The sequence below is a fragment of the Jaculus jaculus genome, chromosome 5 (genome assembly GCF_020740685.1).
Source record: "Jaculus jaculus isolate mJacJac1 chromosome 5, mJacJac1.mat.Y.cur, whole genome shotgun sequence".
Taxonomy (NCBI): Eukaryota; Metazoa; Chordata; class Mammalia; order Rodentia; family Dipodidae; genus Jaculus; species Jaculus jaculus.
This window is the reverse complement of record NC_059106.1, coordinates 59,466,512-59,481,658: the sequence shown is the minus strand read 5'-3', so window position 1 is coordinate 59,481,658 and position 15,147 is coordinate 59,466,512. Positions and strand designations below refer to the sequence as shown.

General features: G+C 49.2%; 1 protein-coding gene across 5 annotated transcripts; it reads right to left on the bottom strand.

Annotated features, from left to right (window-relative positions):
- Positions 1-1,266: 1,266 nt before the first annotated feature.
- Pigv (phosphatidylinositol glycan anchor biosynthesis class V) lies at positions 1,267-14,576 on the bottom strand. 5 transcript variants are annotated; one of them, XM_045150879.1, is made up of 5 exons: positions 14,360-14,576; positions 13,148-13,230; positions 9,652-9,786; positions 4,796-5,917; positions 1,267-1,865 (listed from the first exon to the last, which is right to left on the bottom strand). In XM_045150879.1, the coding sequence occupies exons 3-5, from the start codon at positions 9,727-9,729 to the stop codon at positions 1,584-1,586; spliced, it is 1,482 nt and encodes a 493-aa protein (XP_045006814.1). In that variant the 5' UTR covers positions 9,730-9,786; positions 13,148-13,230; positions 14,360-14,576; the 3' UTR covers positions 1,267-1,583. The 5 variants fall into 5 exon arrangements, with proteins under 5 accessions (XP_045006814.1, XP_045006812.1, XP_004671274.2 ...); XM_045150877.1 differs by lacking the exon at positions 14,360-14,576 and adding an exon at positions 14,136-14,162; XM_004671217.2 differs by lacking the exon at positions 14,360-14,576 and adding an exon at positions 13,809-14,102.
- Positions 14,577-15,147: the final 571 nt, after the last annotated feature.

Sequence of the window (15,147 nt, the reverse complement as noted above, 5' to 3'; positions counted from 1 at the left end):
CTATCACCAGCCAGTTAGTTACAGCCTTTGATGAAAGGGCCTTTTAAAAAAATATGCATTTATTTGTAGCAGGGTGTGGTGGTGCACATCTTTAATCCCAGCACTCAGGAGAAAGGTAGGAGAATCGCCAATGAGTTCAGGCCACCCTGAGATTATGTAGTGAATTCCAGGTCAGCATGGGCTAGAATGAAACCCTACCTTGAAAAACAAACAAAAATAATTATTTGAAAGAGGCTGGCAGAGAATGGGTGAACCAGGGCCTCTAGTCACTGTAAAGGAACTCTAGAAGCATGTACCACCTTATCTGACTTACTTGGGTACTGGGGAGTTGAACTTGGGTCCTTTGGCTTTGCCAGCAAGTGCCTTAACTGCTAAGCTGTATCTCCATCCCTGATGAAATTTTATATATATATATGAGAGACAGGCAGTGAATATGGACATACCAGGGACTCCTGACACCAGAAATGAATACCAGATACATATACCACTTCTGGCTTTATGTATGTTCTGGGGAATTGAACCCAGGCAGTCAGGCTTTGCAAGTGCCTTTAACTACTGAGCCATTTCTCCAGCCCCTTTGATGAAACATTTACCAAATTTAAGTTTGCACATGGGTCAGTGTTTGGTTTAAGACTATTTGGGCTGGGGAGAGTTTCAGTGGTTAAAAGCACTTGCTTACAAAGTCTGTTGGACCAGGGTAGATTCCCCAGTACACATGTAAAGCCAGATGCACAAAGTGGTACATGTGTCTGGAGTTTGTTTGCAGTGGCAAGAAGCCCTGGTACACCTATACTCCCTCTGAAATGTGTGTGTATGTATATATATTTACTTTTCTGAGGTAGGGTCTTGTTTTATCCCAGGCTGACCTGGAACTAGGTAGTCTCAGAGTAGCCTCAAACTCACAGTGATCCTCCTACCTCTGCCTCCCAAGTGCTAGGATTAAAGGCGTGTGCCACCACACCAGGCTTTCTCAAATATATATTTATAATTTTTTTTTTCAAAGTAGGGTCTTGCTGTAGCCCACGCTGACCTGGAATTCACTATGGAGTCTCAGGGTGGCCTGGAACTCACACTGATCCTCATGCTTTTAATTCTAGCATTTGGGAGGCAGAGGTAGGACGATAGCTGTGAGTTCCAGGCCACCCTGAGACTCCATAGTGAGTAGGACGATAGCTGTGAGTTCCAGGCCACCCTGAGACTCCATAGTGAATTCCAGGTCAGCCTGGGCTAGAGTGAGACCCTACCTCAGAAAACCAAACAACAACAAAACGCCACCAAAAACCTGTTAAGACAGATCCAGGTATACATCAGACTTGGAATAAGATTTTTCCACTTACAAGCTAGTCACTACCCTAAGCTTACCCCAGCCAGAACCAGCAGGTTCACACTTCTTTCATGGCCCTTACTTCTCCCATGTGGATTAACCAGCTTCGAGGGAGGGAGGGAGGGGACAGAGAGATACTGAGATCCTAATGTACAAAGCAATTATCTTCGGGCAATGCAGGCAGTCCCAGCCAGTGTGTCTTAAACTTTCAGACCCCTGGTTAAGTAAAAGCTTCCAGTTTGTCTTTTGGGACTTCAGGTCATGTCCAAGGCAGGAAGTTGCAATGGAGGAGTAGTCCCAGGAGCCAGTAAGTCAGGAAGTACCCTAGAATGTAGCGTGTGACTGGAGAACAGGTTTTCCAGTGGTACAAGAGGTGCATGATGGGATTTCTGGAGGCCTCTTGTACTGGAGGGAAGTCTTGTGCAACAGGCTTCCAAGGCACCGTCTCGAGGGTTCTCAACAATGGTTCTTGATCCAGAAGCAAGTGAGCTGGAAACCAGTACACAACAGGACTGGAGGAGCCCAAAAACCTAGTGAGAACCTAGAAAAGACACATGGATTGAAATGTCAATGGTGCAGGATGGGCCAGCCTATGGAGAACTATGGCCCCTGACTAGAAAGGCATCACAATGCAAAAGCAGTTCAACAGAGTTGCAGGTCTGCCCCACAAAGAGGTAACTCCAGCCAGGTCACTCCAAGTTATAAACAACTAATTGCCACAATAATGGGCCAATCAATACTGAAAATTTGGTGGAGTCTAATTTAGTCCAGGGCCTCTCTAAACTATCTGTGATTTGAAGTTTGGGAACCTGAGGATGGTGAGGCCAAGAGAATAAACAGGAAAGCAGATCCTCTTCAAATTTCCTCATCTCAAAGCACTCCAGAGGCAAAGGTACGAGTTCAAGGTCACCCTTAGACTCCATAGTGAATTCCAGGCTAGCCTGGTTAGAGCAAAACCCTACCTTGAAAAACCAAAAAAAGTTCCTCCCTCAACTACACTGGAACATTACCAGTTAACCCAGTCCCAAACACCCATGGCTACTTAATTTTTGTGTGTGCGGGTGCAGGTGTAGCCAGAGCACACGTGTAGAGGTCAGAGGACAAGCTCAGGCATTGGTTGAGATGGGGTTTCTTCTTGTTTGCACCAAGCTATCTGGCCTGTGAGCTTCCAGGAATTCTCGTCTCTGCCTTCCATCAAGGTTGGTTTAGGAGCACTGGGTTTACAGATATGAGCTCTAGATTCTGGCTTTCTATGGACTATGAATATCAGAAATTGGGTCCTCACACATGTACAGCAAGTGTCTTACCCTCTGAGCCATCCCCCTAATTCAAAGATGCCCACTTTTTATTTCCCCTTTCCACATAGCCCACAGAATGTCACAGACTGCCAATGTATGCCTGCAAGAGGCAGGCACTGCTAAGGAAGACTGATCAGCATAGGAACAGAAGAGTTCCTTGGGGGAGTGTTGAAACTGGGGACACAGCTAAGAATGAAAAACTGAACATGAGATCAACCCCTTCCTAAACCTGTAATGCCACTGCCAATACCTAATACATCTGACATCTGCCTGAAGCCAACATGGGCAGACCTGTTGATTAGGGAAAGTCCCCAAGACAGCCTCAGTCCTTTAACTGCTCAAGAATCTCTCCAAGTAAATACATTAAAACAAAACAAAACATATTGAACAGGTGTGGTGGCACACACCTTTAATCCCAGAACAGGGGTAGGAGGATCACCGAGAGTGTGAGGCCACCCTGAGACTACATAGTGAATTCCAGATCAGCCTGGACCAGAGTGAGACCCTACCCTGAAAAACCAAAAAGAAAAAAAAAGTTTTCCTTTTTATTTCTTTTTCTACTTCTTTTAGGGTCTTACATTATTAGCTCAGGCTGACCTGGAATTCACTATGTAGTCTTAGGGTGGCCTTGAACTTACAGAGATCTTCCTAACTCTGAGTTCCAACTTCTTAGGGCAATGCTGGGATTAAAAGCGTGCACCGCTTTAGACAACCAAATTCCAATGTATAGCTGTAGATTTCTTTTTCATTTTTTCCTCTATCGGACACAGGAAGTGTGTGTGGGGCTGGAGAAGATGCTTAGCAGTTAGGGCATTTGCCTGCAAAGCCAAAGGACCCAGGTTCAATTCTCCAGGACCCACATAAGCCAGATGCACAAGGGGGCACATGCATGTGTTCATTTGCAGTAAATGGAGGCCCTGGCGTGCCCATTCTCTCTCTCTCTTAAATAAATAAATATATATATTTTAAATATATATATTTTTTAAAAAGCGTGCAGTACCACACCTGGCTTTCTTCTTTTCTTTTTTTGAGGCAGGGTTTCACTCTAGCCTAGGATGACCTGCAACTCACTCTGTAGTCCCACACTGGCCCCAAACTCACTAAGATCCTCCTACGTCTGTTGAGATTAAAGGCACTGGCTACCACCCTTGGCTTAAAAAATTTTTTAGGGCCGGAGTGATGGTTCAGCGGTTAAGGCACTTGCCTACAAAGCCAAAGGACCCAGGTTTGATTCGCTAGGACCCACACAAGCCAGATGCACAAGGTGGAGCATGTATCTGGAGTTCATTTGCAGTAGCTAGAGGCCCTGGCACGTCCATTCTCTCATTATCTGTCTCAAAAATAAATAAATAAAATTCTTTTTTTTTTTTGAGGTAGGGTCTTGCTCTAGCCCAGGCTGATCTGGAATTTTCTATGGAGTCTCAGGGTGGCCTCAAACTCATGGCAATCCTACCTCTGCCTCCTGAGTGCTGGGATTGAAGGTGTGTACCACCACACCCAACTCTTAATTTTTTTTTTTTAAGGCCACACTTACTCTAACACTCAGGGAGTTAGAGACAAGAGGATGACTGGGGTCCAATGGTCAGCCAGTTTATGGCCCTCCACATGCCCCTCCCAAAAGAAGTACTTCAGCTGGCATGGTGGAGCACACCTTTAATCCCAGCACCCTGGGAGGCAGAGGTGGGAAGATCCAGGGCAGCCTGAGTTTACATAGTGAATTCCAGGTCGGCCTCGGCTAGAGTAAGATTCTTCCTCAAAAAACTAAAAAAGGGCTTCCTATGCTAAGCAATTACACTAAGTTATACTATACCCTTGGCACAAGTGCAGTATTTGCACTTACTTAAATGTGTATGCATGTCTGTGAGTGGGCACATGTACATAGACCAGAGGTCAATGTCAGGGGGTCTTCCTCAATAACTGTCCATCCTATTTAGTGAGACTTGGTCCCCCATGAGCCCAGAGCTCAGAGAGATGGCTCATCTAGCTAGCCAGCTTGCCTTGGGGATGAGACTGTCTCCACTTCCTGAGTACCAGGAGTGCCTCCAACTCAAGATCCTCCAAACAGTTGTTGAATAAATTACATGTGGGTCATTCCAACTGGTAGCAAGATGTCTTCCCTGACTGGAGTTCTGCCTGTCTTCACGTACTTATCCCGGAGAGGAATCCGCCTCACCTGAACATGCATGCACAGACTTCCGAACAGCAGCAGCACTGCCGCGTGGACCAGGTACACAAACACCTGTGGACTGAGGAAGCCCGAAGGTGGCTTCTCTAGGGTCTTACTGTTCTTGCTTCTTCCCAGCCCAAGTGTGAGGCAGAGCCAAGGGTGGGTGCTTACATATGTCCAGGTTGCCCATGCAACCAGTATAGCTACAGGTGCTGCCAGTAGAAAATTGGGCACCTGCCTGAGTTCATAGTATCTCAGAAAGCCGACATTCCAATAAACATCCTGGACATAGCTGTACACTAGAGGCAGATCCCAGGAACACCACAGTGGCTCATTTCCACCCACAATCCAGTAGCCCTTGTCCACAGCTAACTTCACCAAGGGCTCAGGAATGGAGCGGGCTGAGCCTGGCAGACAGAACTGGGTATAGGCATAATACTGAAAGAGGGCAAATGGCAGGCCCAGCAAGACTACTGACAGGCACAGAGAGGCCATCAGCTTGACAAGCTGTTTCAGGGGGTTCAGCACCATAAGGGAGAAGAAAAAGGCCCGGCACTGGGAATGCAGCAGAAAGCCGACACTGACCAGCCCGTTGGAGCGCACCCCAGTGGCAAGAGCAAAGAGGAGGCCGCCAGTCCAGGCCCGGCCCCTCTCCAGCTGCCCCATGGCACTGAATGTCAGGAGGGCAAACAAAGCTTCTGAGTAACCAGCTGCCAGGAAAACATTGGCAGGGCTGAGACAGAAGAGTAGTGCTGCATAAAAGGCCTGGCGGGGACAACGCAAAACCAGACAACCCAAGTCATGAAGTGCGACAGCGGCCAGCACAGAGAACAAGGAGTTGAGCAATGCTATGGAGATCAGCAGGCAACTCCGCTGGCTCAGGAGGCCTCGCAAGGGTCTCAACAGTTCAGAGCCCACCAGCAGAGTCAAGGGGAAGCCAGGGAAGAAGGCGAAGTTGTGCTCGTAGAGGTAGCCATGCTCGGCAATAAACAGGAAGTGTTCGGCGTCCCAGTGAGAAAGACCACCCAGAAGACCTTCCACAAGCCGGTCCACAGGGCCGGAGGGGACCTGGCGGGGAGGAGTAAAGGCCTCGGCATGGTGATCTGGGATGATGGCATTGAAGAGTGCCTGTGGGGTGAAGGAGAGCAGGATTTTAGTTGAATAACTGGAAGAAAAGAATTACCACTTAGTAAACTGGGGAAAAAAGTGTGATGGCACACACCTTTAATCCCAGCATTTAGGAGACAGAGGTAGGTGGATGGCCATGAGTTCAAGACCAGCCTGGGCTAGAGTGAGACCTTACCTTGAAAAACCAAAACCAAACCAAAGCAAAACACCCTAACTAAATAAATACAATAAAGTAAATTGGAAAGAACAGACTTGGGAGTGAGGGACATATCAGGAGCTGTTTTGGACTAGTAACCCTGGGTTGGACACTATTGCAGAAGTAACCAGGCATGAGATCCATGGGTCTGTGGGTGAGGAGAGAGATCAGGCAGGGATCATGTGAGCTGGAGATGAAAGCACAAGGGTGGTAATCGCAGGCAGGAGACTAGAGGAGGAAGCACAGGTGGAGAGAAGAGGAAAAGGGTGCTTCGACATTTTTAGAGACTAGAAAGGGGGTACGGATCCAGCATGAAGATTAAGGAAAAAGTAAAAAAAAAGAACCTTATGCAGGAGACAGGAAAGAGTGGCTGAGGAGAGTATCTGCTAGACAGGTAGAGGAGCTAGCTCTGGATAAGGAGACAGTTTACTCCATCTTCAGTAGTTAAGGACAAAGAACATATGTAGGTAGGCTGAGGGATTTGGTGATACCTTCGTGGGTTTTCCCAAAATCATTCAAGAATGCAAATTATTAATTGAAAGCACTGGGGAAAACAGGTTAGAGATTTATGGAAAAAAGAAAGCATGCTGAGTGTGGTGGTACAAGCCTATAATCCCATCACTCAGGTGGCTGAGGTAGGAGGATTGCTATGAGTTTGAGGCGGCCAGCCTGGGCTAGGGTGAGATCCTTCACTGTTCCTGATGGTTTTATTTATGCCTATTTATATGTAAATGCCACCGAAGGTCAAAAATCTGCCTGTTGGTCTTCAGACTGGGGTCTCAGGTGGTACTTTCTATTTGATTCCTAGAAGGGCCCTGTATGGGTTGTCAAGAGGGGAGGCCAAATGTGCAGACAACACCTGACACTATGTGCTTCATGCCAGGAGTGCATGTGGAAGCTGCTGGGTAGCAGGCATGCGTGTCCTTGGAAAGGGAGTACCCCATGCACCCTTAGGCTGAAGAGATGCCTGTGTTTGCACCACTGAACTGGTGCTAGAACATTTTAAGGATACATTCGAGTCTAAAATGGAAAGGTCTGAACTGCATTCAGTGTATATGGCCCTCGATCCCTGTAACTCCTTTTGCCTGCTCAGACGCTGGACTCCCCTCCTGTGTCCATGTTGCCTGCTTTTCTTGACTTCCCTATTTCTGAACCTCAAAGGTTTGGTTTTGCATATGGCCATTAAAAAACATACCAACAATGTAATCCCAGCACTCGGGAGGCAGAGGTAGGAGGATTGCTGTGAGTTCAAGGCCACCCTGAGACTACACAGTGAATTCCAGGTCAGCCTGTGCTAGAGTGAGACCCTACCTCAAAAAACAAAACAAAGCAAAACAAAAATTATTTGCATTTATTTTTAGTGCTAGGAAATTATTCAGAGCTTTACACGTGCTAAGCACACAGTTTACCACTGAGCTACACCTTAATCCTGGATTTATTTTTAACTCTCCCAGGGAATTCTGATATGCAAAAATTTTTGAAAGAATGGGAGTAAAAGAATGGGCTATAGAAATATAACAAGATTTCTAGGCAATACTAATAACTCACTTGGTTAGTGATCTTCTAGAACTAAAGAAAAAGAAAAAGAGCCGGGCGTGGTGGCGCATGCCTTTAATCCCAGCACTAGGGAGGCAGAAGCAGGAGGATCCCCGTGAGTTCAAGGCCACCCTGAGACTACATAGTGAATTCCAGGTCAGCCAGAGTGAGACCCTTCCTGGAAAAACCAAAAAAAGAAGAAAAAAAGCTGGTAAATACCGTTACCTGCCTCCTCCATGCCTGCAGCTCCTCAGAAAAATACACAAGCATATAAGTAGCTTTTTTTCTTTCTTTCTTTTCTTTTTCTTTTGAGATATGGTCTCTCTCTCTCTAGCTCAGGCTGACCTCAAATTCATGGTGATCCCCCTATCTTTGCCTCCTGAGTGATGGGATTAAAGGCATCTGCATAGCTCTTTGCTCTTTTTTTTTTTTCGTTTTTTCGAGGTAATGTCTCACTAGCCCAGGCTGAGCTGGAATTCACTATGTAGTCTCAGGGTGGCCTCAAACTCACAGCTATTCTCCTACCTCTGCCTCCCGAGTGCTGGGATTAAAGGTATGCACCACCACGCCTGGTTTGCATAGCTCATTTTTAGGGCTCATTCTCTTTTTGGTCAGTTTCCTTATCAGGCCACTTCACACAATGAAAATAAATGTGACAAGAGTGACAGTCACAGATAACAGTCCTGTCTATCCGCCAAGTTGAAGACACTTTAGTGTGGAAGCCAGCAGAGCATGCCATACCTCCTCTAGCAGGGCAGGAGAGGAAAGGCGGTTTCCAGAAGAACCATCTAGGAGCCCAGATACTGATGATAAAGAGGCTAATATATCAACTCCAGGGTGTTGACATATATTCCACAACAGTCACACTCATTCATGATCATAAATCGAGGGCCTACCAAACATTGGGCACTGCACCAAAAAGTTCATATATATGTGAATTTGATTGCAATATTTTTCCGCACAGCCTAAGGGAAAGGGAGTTGCAAAAAAGGCAAATGTACCAAAACTTGAGTGGGTAAGGTAGGGAGGGGAGACACCTGTGAGAAGTGGCGCTGTTATGGAATGACTCCACACCTGGTCTCAGGACTCGCATCGTGCCTCTTCAGCCCCAGTCAGCTAATACAATGCTCAGTCCGTCTCTTAGTAAGGCACCTTGGTCAAATCTTTTTTTTTGGAGGTAGGGTCTTGCTATAGCCCAGGCTAACCTGGAATATAGTCTCAAGGTGCCCTTGAACTCATGGCAATCCTACCTCATTCTCCTGAGTACTGGGATTAAAGGCGTGCACTACCATGCCCAGCTCTCGGCAAACCTTTATGTATACAATTTATTTATTTGAGAGACAAAAACAGAGACAGAGAACACACACCTGAGTGTACACGAACACATACCAGGGCCCCTGACCATTGCAAAGGAATTGCAGAGGTGAACACCACTTTGTGCACCTGGCTTTCAGTGGGCACTGGAGAATTAAACCCAGGTCAACAGGCTGCAGTTTGCAGGCACGTGCCTTTAACTGCTGAACCATCTCTCCAGCATGACCCTGGGCAATCCTTGAGCGGTCACACCCTAACAGCATCCCTGTCTGTTGGAAAGACCACTAGCTTAGGAAGTAGAACCCTGGGGTGGGGTCTACCTCTGGTCCTTGACTTGCTATGTAGCTTTGGAGAAAGCAATGAGCTTTCCAGACCTTTGCTTCTCCTTGTCAAACAGATTAGTTAACACTGTTTATAAGAGTCCTGCCTATTTTTTTCAGCTAGTAAGTCTGTTTGGAGCCGGGTATTGTGGGGCACGCCTTTAATCCCAGCATTTGGGAGGCTGAGGTAGGAGGATTGCCATGAATTTGAGGCCACTCTGAGACTAATTCCAGGTCAGCCTGTGCTAGTGAAAACCCTACCTCGAAAAACCAAAAAGAGTCTGTCTGTATGGGTCCAGCCGCATGGTGTGGCACATGGAAAGTGGGGACCATTCTTAGTGTCTGGCCAGGAAGGATCAGAGACTGACCTGTAGCATTAGAGTCAGGATGCGACAGCTGACTGCAAACCGCAGCACCTCCTTCCGGGCCAAGTCCCCGGCCCACATCCTGTCACCGGCAGGAATCCAGGTGTGCTGCTGCCAGGACTGAGCTTCCTCAGGTTTCTTTCAAAACAGCAAAACCCAACGACGAAAATGTCACAGGTGAGCTCAAAGCAAACTGTTCAAATAGCCTTTAGCCTTCAGAAGAGCCTCCCCCTTTAGCATTCGCTCGGCCATGAGGAGCATCTCAAAGGTAGGTGGGAACACTGGGTGTTACTGGAAGTGATGAATTCTCATTCAGTAAACTCCATACAGAGAAGCATGAAGCTGGAAAGCTAGACTTACAGAAAACCTTTAAAAGCCTGTTGAGTGCTTCAACATAAGGGCTATCCAGATTCAAGCCCTGACCTTGTCAATTACAAGTTCTCATGCAGTCCCTCTAAGATTCAGTTCTCTTTATTTTTTAAAAATATATTTATTTGGGCTGGAGAGATGGCTTAGCAGTTAAGCGCTTGCCTGTGAAGCCTAAGGACCCCGGTTCGAGGCTCGGTTCCCCAGGTCCCACGTTAGCCAGATGCACAAGGGGGCGCACGCATCTGGAGTTCGTTTGCAGAGGCTGGAAGCCCTGGCGCGCCCACTCTCTCTCTCTCCCCCTCTATCTGTCTTTCTCTCTGTGTCTGTCGCTCTCAAATAAATAAATTAAAAAAATATATATATTTATTTGCAAGTTGAATGTAGTGGCGCATGCCTTTAATCCTAGCACTCGAGAGGCAGAGATAGGAGGATTGCTGTGAGTTCAAGGCCACCCTGAGACTACAGAGTGAATTCCAGGTCAGCCTGAGCTAGAGTGAGACCCTACCTCAACCCCCCCCCAAATTAATATATACTTTTTGCCTGTGAGTGTGTGTGTCTACCAGGGTCTCTTGCTGTCAGATGTTTATGCTACTTTTTTTTGCATCTTGAAAAAATATTTTTTTGTTTATTTGCAAGCAGAGAGAGGTAAGAGAGACAGAAGAGGTGCACCAGGCCTCCAGCCACTGCAAACAAACTCCAGATTCATGTGCCACTTTGTGTGTCTGGCCCTATGTGGGTACTGTGTAATTGAACACTGGTCATTAGGCTTTGCAGGCAAGTGCCTTAACTGCTGAGCCATCTTTCTAGCCGGCCCCCCCTTTTGAGGTAGGATCTCGCCCTAGCCCAGGCTGACCTGGAACTCACTATGTAGTTTCAAGGTGGCCTTGAACTCTTGGTTCACCACCATGCCCTGCACTTCTAACCACTGAGCCATCTCCCCAGCCCTCAGTTCTCTTTACATAAAATGGGATTAAACCTTTCTTTTTAATTTTATTTTACTCCCCCCGTCCCCAAGGCTGACCTGGAATTTAGTCTATATTCTCAGGCTGGCCTCGAACTCACGGCAATCCTTCTACCTCTGCCTCCAAGTGCTGGGATTAAAGATGTGTGCCACCACGCCCAGCTTATTTTACTTTGAGAGAAATAGGCAGATAGAGGGAGAGAGAATGGGTGCACCAGGACCTCTAGCCACTGTACATGAACTTCAAATGCATGTGCCACTATGTGCATCTGGTTTATGTGGTAATGGAGAACTGAAGCTAGGTCCTTAGGTTTTGCAGACAAGTGCCCTAAGTGCTAAGCCATCGCTCCAGCCCCTCCCCGCCCCCCTTTTTTTTGCCTATTTCATAAACTCATCATGATGGTAGTAAAATGGACTAATGTGCAAAGCACTACACAAATGTGTGTTGTGGCTGCTATTATTTGGTGTGTACCATTTCCCTCTTGCCCAGAATAATAAACTAGTTCCCAAACCAGAGTCCCAACAGTGGGGTACAGAACCATACTGAAAGCCCATAATGACTACACATGCCAGCTTAGCTCTCTGATGTGTGTTCAGCTGGTCTGTTAAATTAAGTGGCTAAGGAAAAGAAAACCACCACTCAGTAGGAGTTCAGCCAGCTCCCATTGCTAAAACAAACTTAGGGTGAAGACAGTCTACTACTTGGGATGGAGAAAGCTGGATTTCCCTTCTCTTTGTTGGAACGGCAACAATGTGTAAAGAATATAAATCCAGGAGCTGGGGAGATGGCTTCTTGGTTAACAAGGCACTTGCTTGCAAAGCCTGCAAGGCCAGGTTCAATTTCCCAGTACTCATGAAAGCCAGATGCACAAACTGGCACATGTCTCTGGACTTTGCTAGCAGTGGCTAGAGACACTGAAACACACAAAGTTTCTCTCTCTGTGCACAAATGAATGAATATATGTAAATATATAGGCTTTTCAAGGTAGGGTTTCACTCTAGCCCAGACTGACCTGGAATTCACTGCGTGGTCTCAGGTTGGCTTCAAATTCTTAGTGATCCTACCTCTGCCTCCCGAGTACTAGGATTAATGGCATGCACCACCATGCCCAGCTCATAAACAAATATTGTTAAAACAGAGGGCAGGGGAGATGGTCCAGTGGTTAAAACGCTTGCTTGTAAAGCCTAAGAACCCAGGTTTGATTCCCCAGTACCCATGTAAAACCAGATGCACAAAGAGTGGCACATGCATCTGAAGTTCATTTGTGGGGCTAGAAGCCCTGCAGTGCCCATTCTCTCTCTCTCCTTGCAAATGATTTTTTTCCCCCCTTTTTAAAGAATGCAACTTGGGGGCTGGAGAGATGGCTTAGCGGTTAAGCGCTTGCCTGTGAAGCCTAAGGACCCTGGTTCAAGGCTCGATTCCTCAGGACCCACATTAGCCAGATGCACAGGAGGTCGCATGCATCTGGAGTTCGTTTGCAGTGGCTGGAGGCCCTGGCGCGCCCATTCTCTCTCTCTCTCTTTCTGTCTGTCGCTCTCAAATAAACAAATAACAATTTTTTTAAAAAATTTAAAAAAAGAATTCTGATTGTCAGAAGACTCTATTGCTTCATCTGGTTTGTGAAGACAAGGGCTTTACATCACAGCTGCATTCCCAGGGCCCAGCATATAAACAGGCATCTTAAATAGGGCCAGGTTACAGCCTTAGCAGCTCGCTGACTATCTCTACATGAAATCACTCCTCCAACTTCTCCTCCAATCACATCTCATGTGAAAAGCAAAGACGAGAAAGTCACAGAAGCGATAGAAAATACAAGAATTTCCCCAGAAGGGGAACTAGATTGACTAATAGCGACAGTACTTCCTCCTCGGCACAAGGAGGCGCCCGCTGCCCACCCCATCACCAGGACGCGAGAAGGGAGGGTGGGGCCCCCCCAACTCCTCCACACCGGTTTGCTCAGGAAAATTAAGTTTCGAGGCAAGCTTCTGAAAACGCCGGGAGAGGCGCGGCACTCTGTGAACATGCCCAACATCGCTAGGCCAAAAGAAATCACAGAAACACTAACACTCACTGCACACTCCTACCCTAGGACGAATTCACCTTCCCTTCCTGGGCTTCCCACCCACATGCGGAAGAGTCTGGGAACAACAGAAAAGCGCTGAACCCACCTCTGCATCTCCGCCACACTTGCATTCCTCCTCTCTCCAGTCAATCTCTGGCCTCGTTGGCAACAGGAGATGTGTAGGCCACACTTAAGTTTATAGGAGAACCAAGTAAAAGCAAAAAAAAAAAGTCAATTTTCCCTACAGCTATTAGCCAGCCTACACTGCCCGAGAAGCCTCTCAGCCAGGAGGGCGCATACTGATAACGCCTTCCCTTTCTTATTTTCCCGTGGGATCAACAGGCTCCAGAGCTCTCATTACATCGAGAGATCAAGTCTAATTACACATCGCCATTTTATGGATGTGAAAACTGAGAGTCACCAGGGCCAAGCGACACACCCAACTCGCTCAAGAGAGCCTCGTCGTTGCTTCTGAAACCTCCCACCCGAACAAAAGGGGCCTGCATGCACGCACGCGCTCCTTCCTGGCCGGGACTGGAACCCGGTTCTCCGACAGCTGACCCAGTCCTCCCACCAGTGACAGAGCATGCGACTGCTGGAAGCTTATGGTGGGGAGCCCTAGCTGGAAAAGCCTGCGGCAACTGGACATCTGCGCTGAGGTCACTGCGTTCGTCTGACCCAAGGTCCTGCAGTCCCGGGCCTCGCGCGCTGCCCCGAGCCCCCGCGGAGCCCGGGTGCAGTCGGCCCTTCTCGGACACACTTCCTACCGGGGACGGACGGGGGTGGGGTGGACAGCTACCCCCTCAGCCCCAGGGAGCCACAGCCCAGGGGTGGGTCCCGAGGGAGCCGCCGAACCCGGACGGGACCCCAGGGCCGGAAACAAACGGAGGAGGGAGGCCGCCAAAGGAAGAGGCGGCGCCCGAAGCCGCCATGGCGGAGGGGCGGGGTTCCAGCTCTTGCTCGAACAGCCTCCGCCTAATTTCTCTCGGCCTCCGTTTGACAGCTTCCTTCCCCGGAGAACTCTCGAGCTCCGGAAGCTAGCGCCCGAGTCCTCCGCGCCCGCGCGCCCAAGACCTCCCCCGCGGAGCTCCAACCTCAGCACTTGCATCCGGGTTCTCCCCTTCCCCCCTCCCCCCAGCCCCGAGCGTCCCGCGCCTGCGCACTGCCTCCGCCGACGGCAGCCCCGCCCCTCTCCTGCCCGGACTTCGTAGCTGCCCCGCCTCCCAGCGCCGCGGCCATGTTGACTCCGGGGCGCCGGCCGCGGCTGGGGCTGGGGCTGGGGCTGGGGCGGAGACCGACACTTTATAGCGTGTCGCACCTTCCTGCCTGGGTGACACCTGAGGAGTGTCGTCGCTGGCACCGTGTCCTCTTTGCCAGGCCCCGCCCGGGCCTTCGGCTTTGCGTGCGGGAAGGGCTCTCCCGAAAGTTGCTGTTCTCGCAGCAGTTCGTTCCCTCTCGCCCAGGGTGCTCCGAGGCTCCGGGCTGGGGGCCGCCCTTCCCCCCCAGCCCCCCAGGCCTCTTCCCCGAAGCCGGAGCCGGGGTTTCCCCGCGGTGGGCCCGCTGCAGCTCAGCACGGGGCCTGGCACGCATCATCTCTGAACACAAAAGAAGCTTTCTTGGGGTTTTCGTGGCAAGAAGTGGGGGATTCCCCCCCCCCCGGCCTTCCCCTCCCCTGGCTGCCAGGGACCTCTCCTCCCCGGCTTCGGGGTCTCAGCCCCGACTCGTGGGGGGGGTTCTCGAGGACACCCCTCAGCACTCTCCTCCCTCAAGCGCGTTCGCTCCCACGAAGTGGCGCCAAAAGAAAAAAGGGAAAAAAAGGAAGCTAACTGCACAAGGCCGTCTGTTGGGGAGGAGCGGCCCGCGGGCACCCCTGCAACGGAAACTGTTAGAGCCGCTCTGCACCCTCCTTCAAGGAAACCGATAATAAATCCTCCTCCGTTGGAGGACGGCTGGTTTCTCGGGGTTCCAGAGCCTTCTGTGGTTTCAGTTATCGGCCTGCCCTCCACACCAAGCTGGAGCCTGGGTTAACCTCTGGCCACAGCCCTGGACGAGGGAGGGGTTTATCTTCTGCAACTGCCACTGGTGTGGGTGGGTACCAAGAGATGG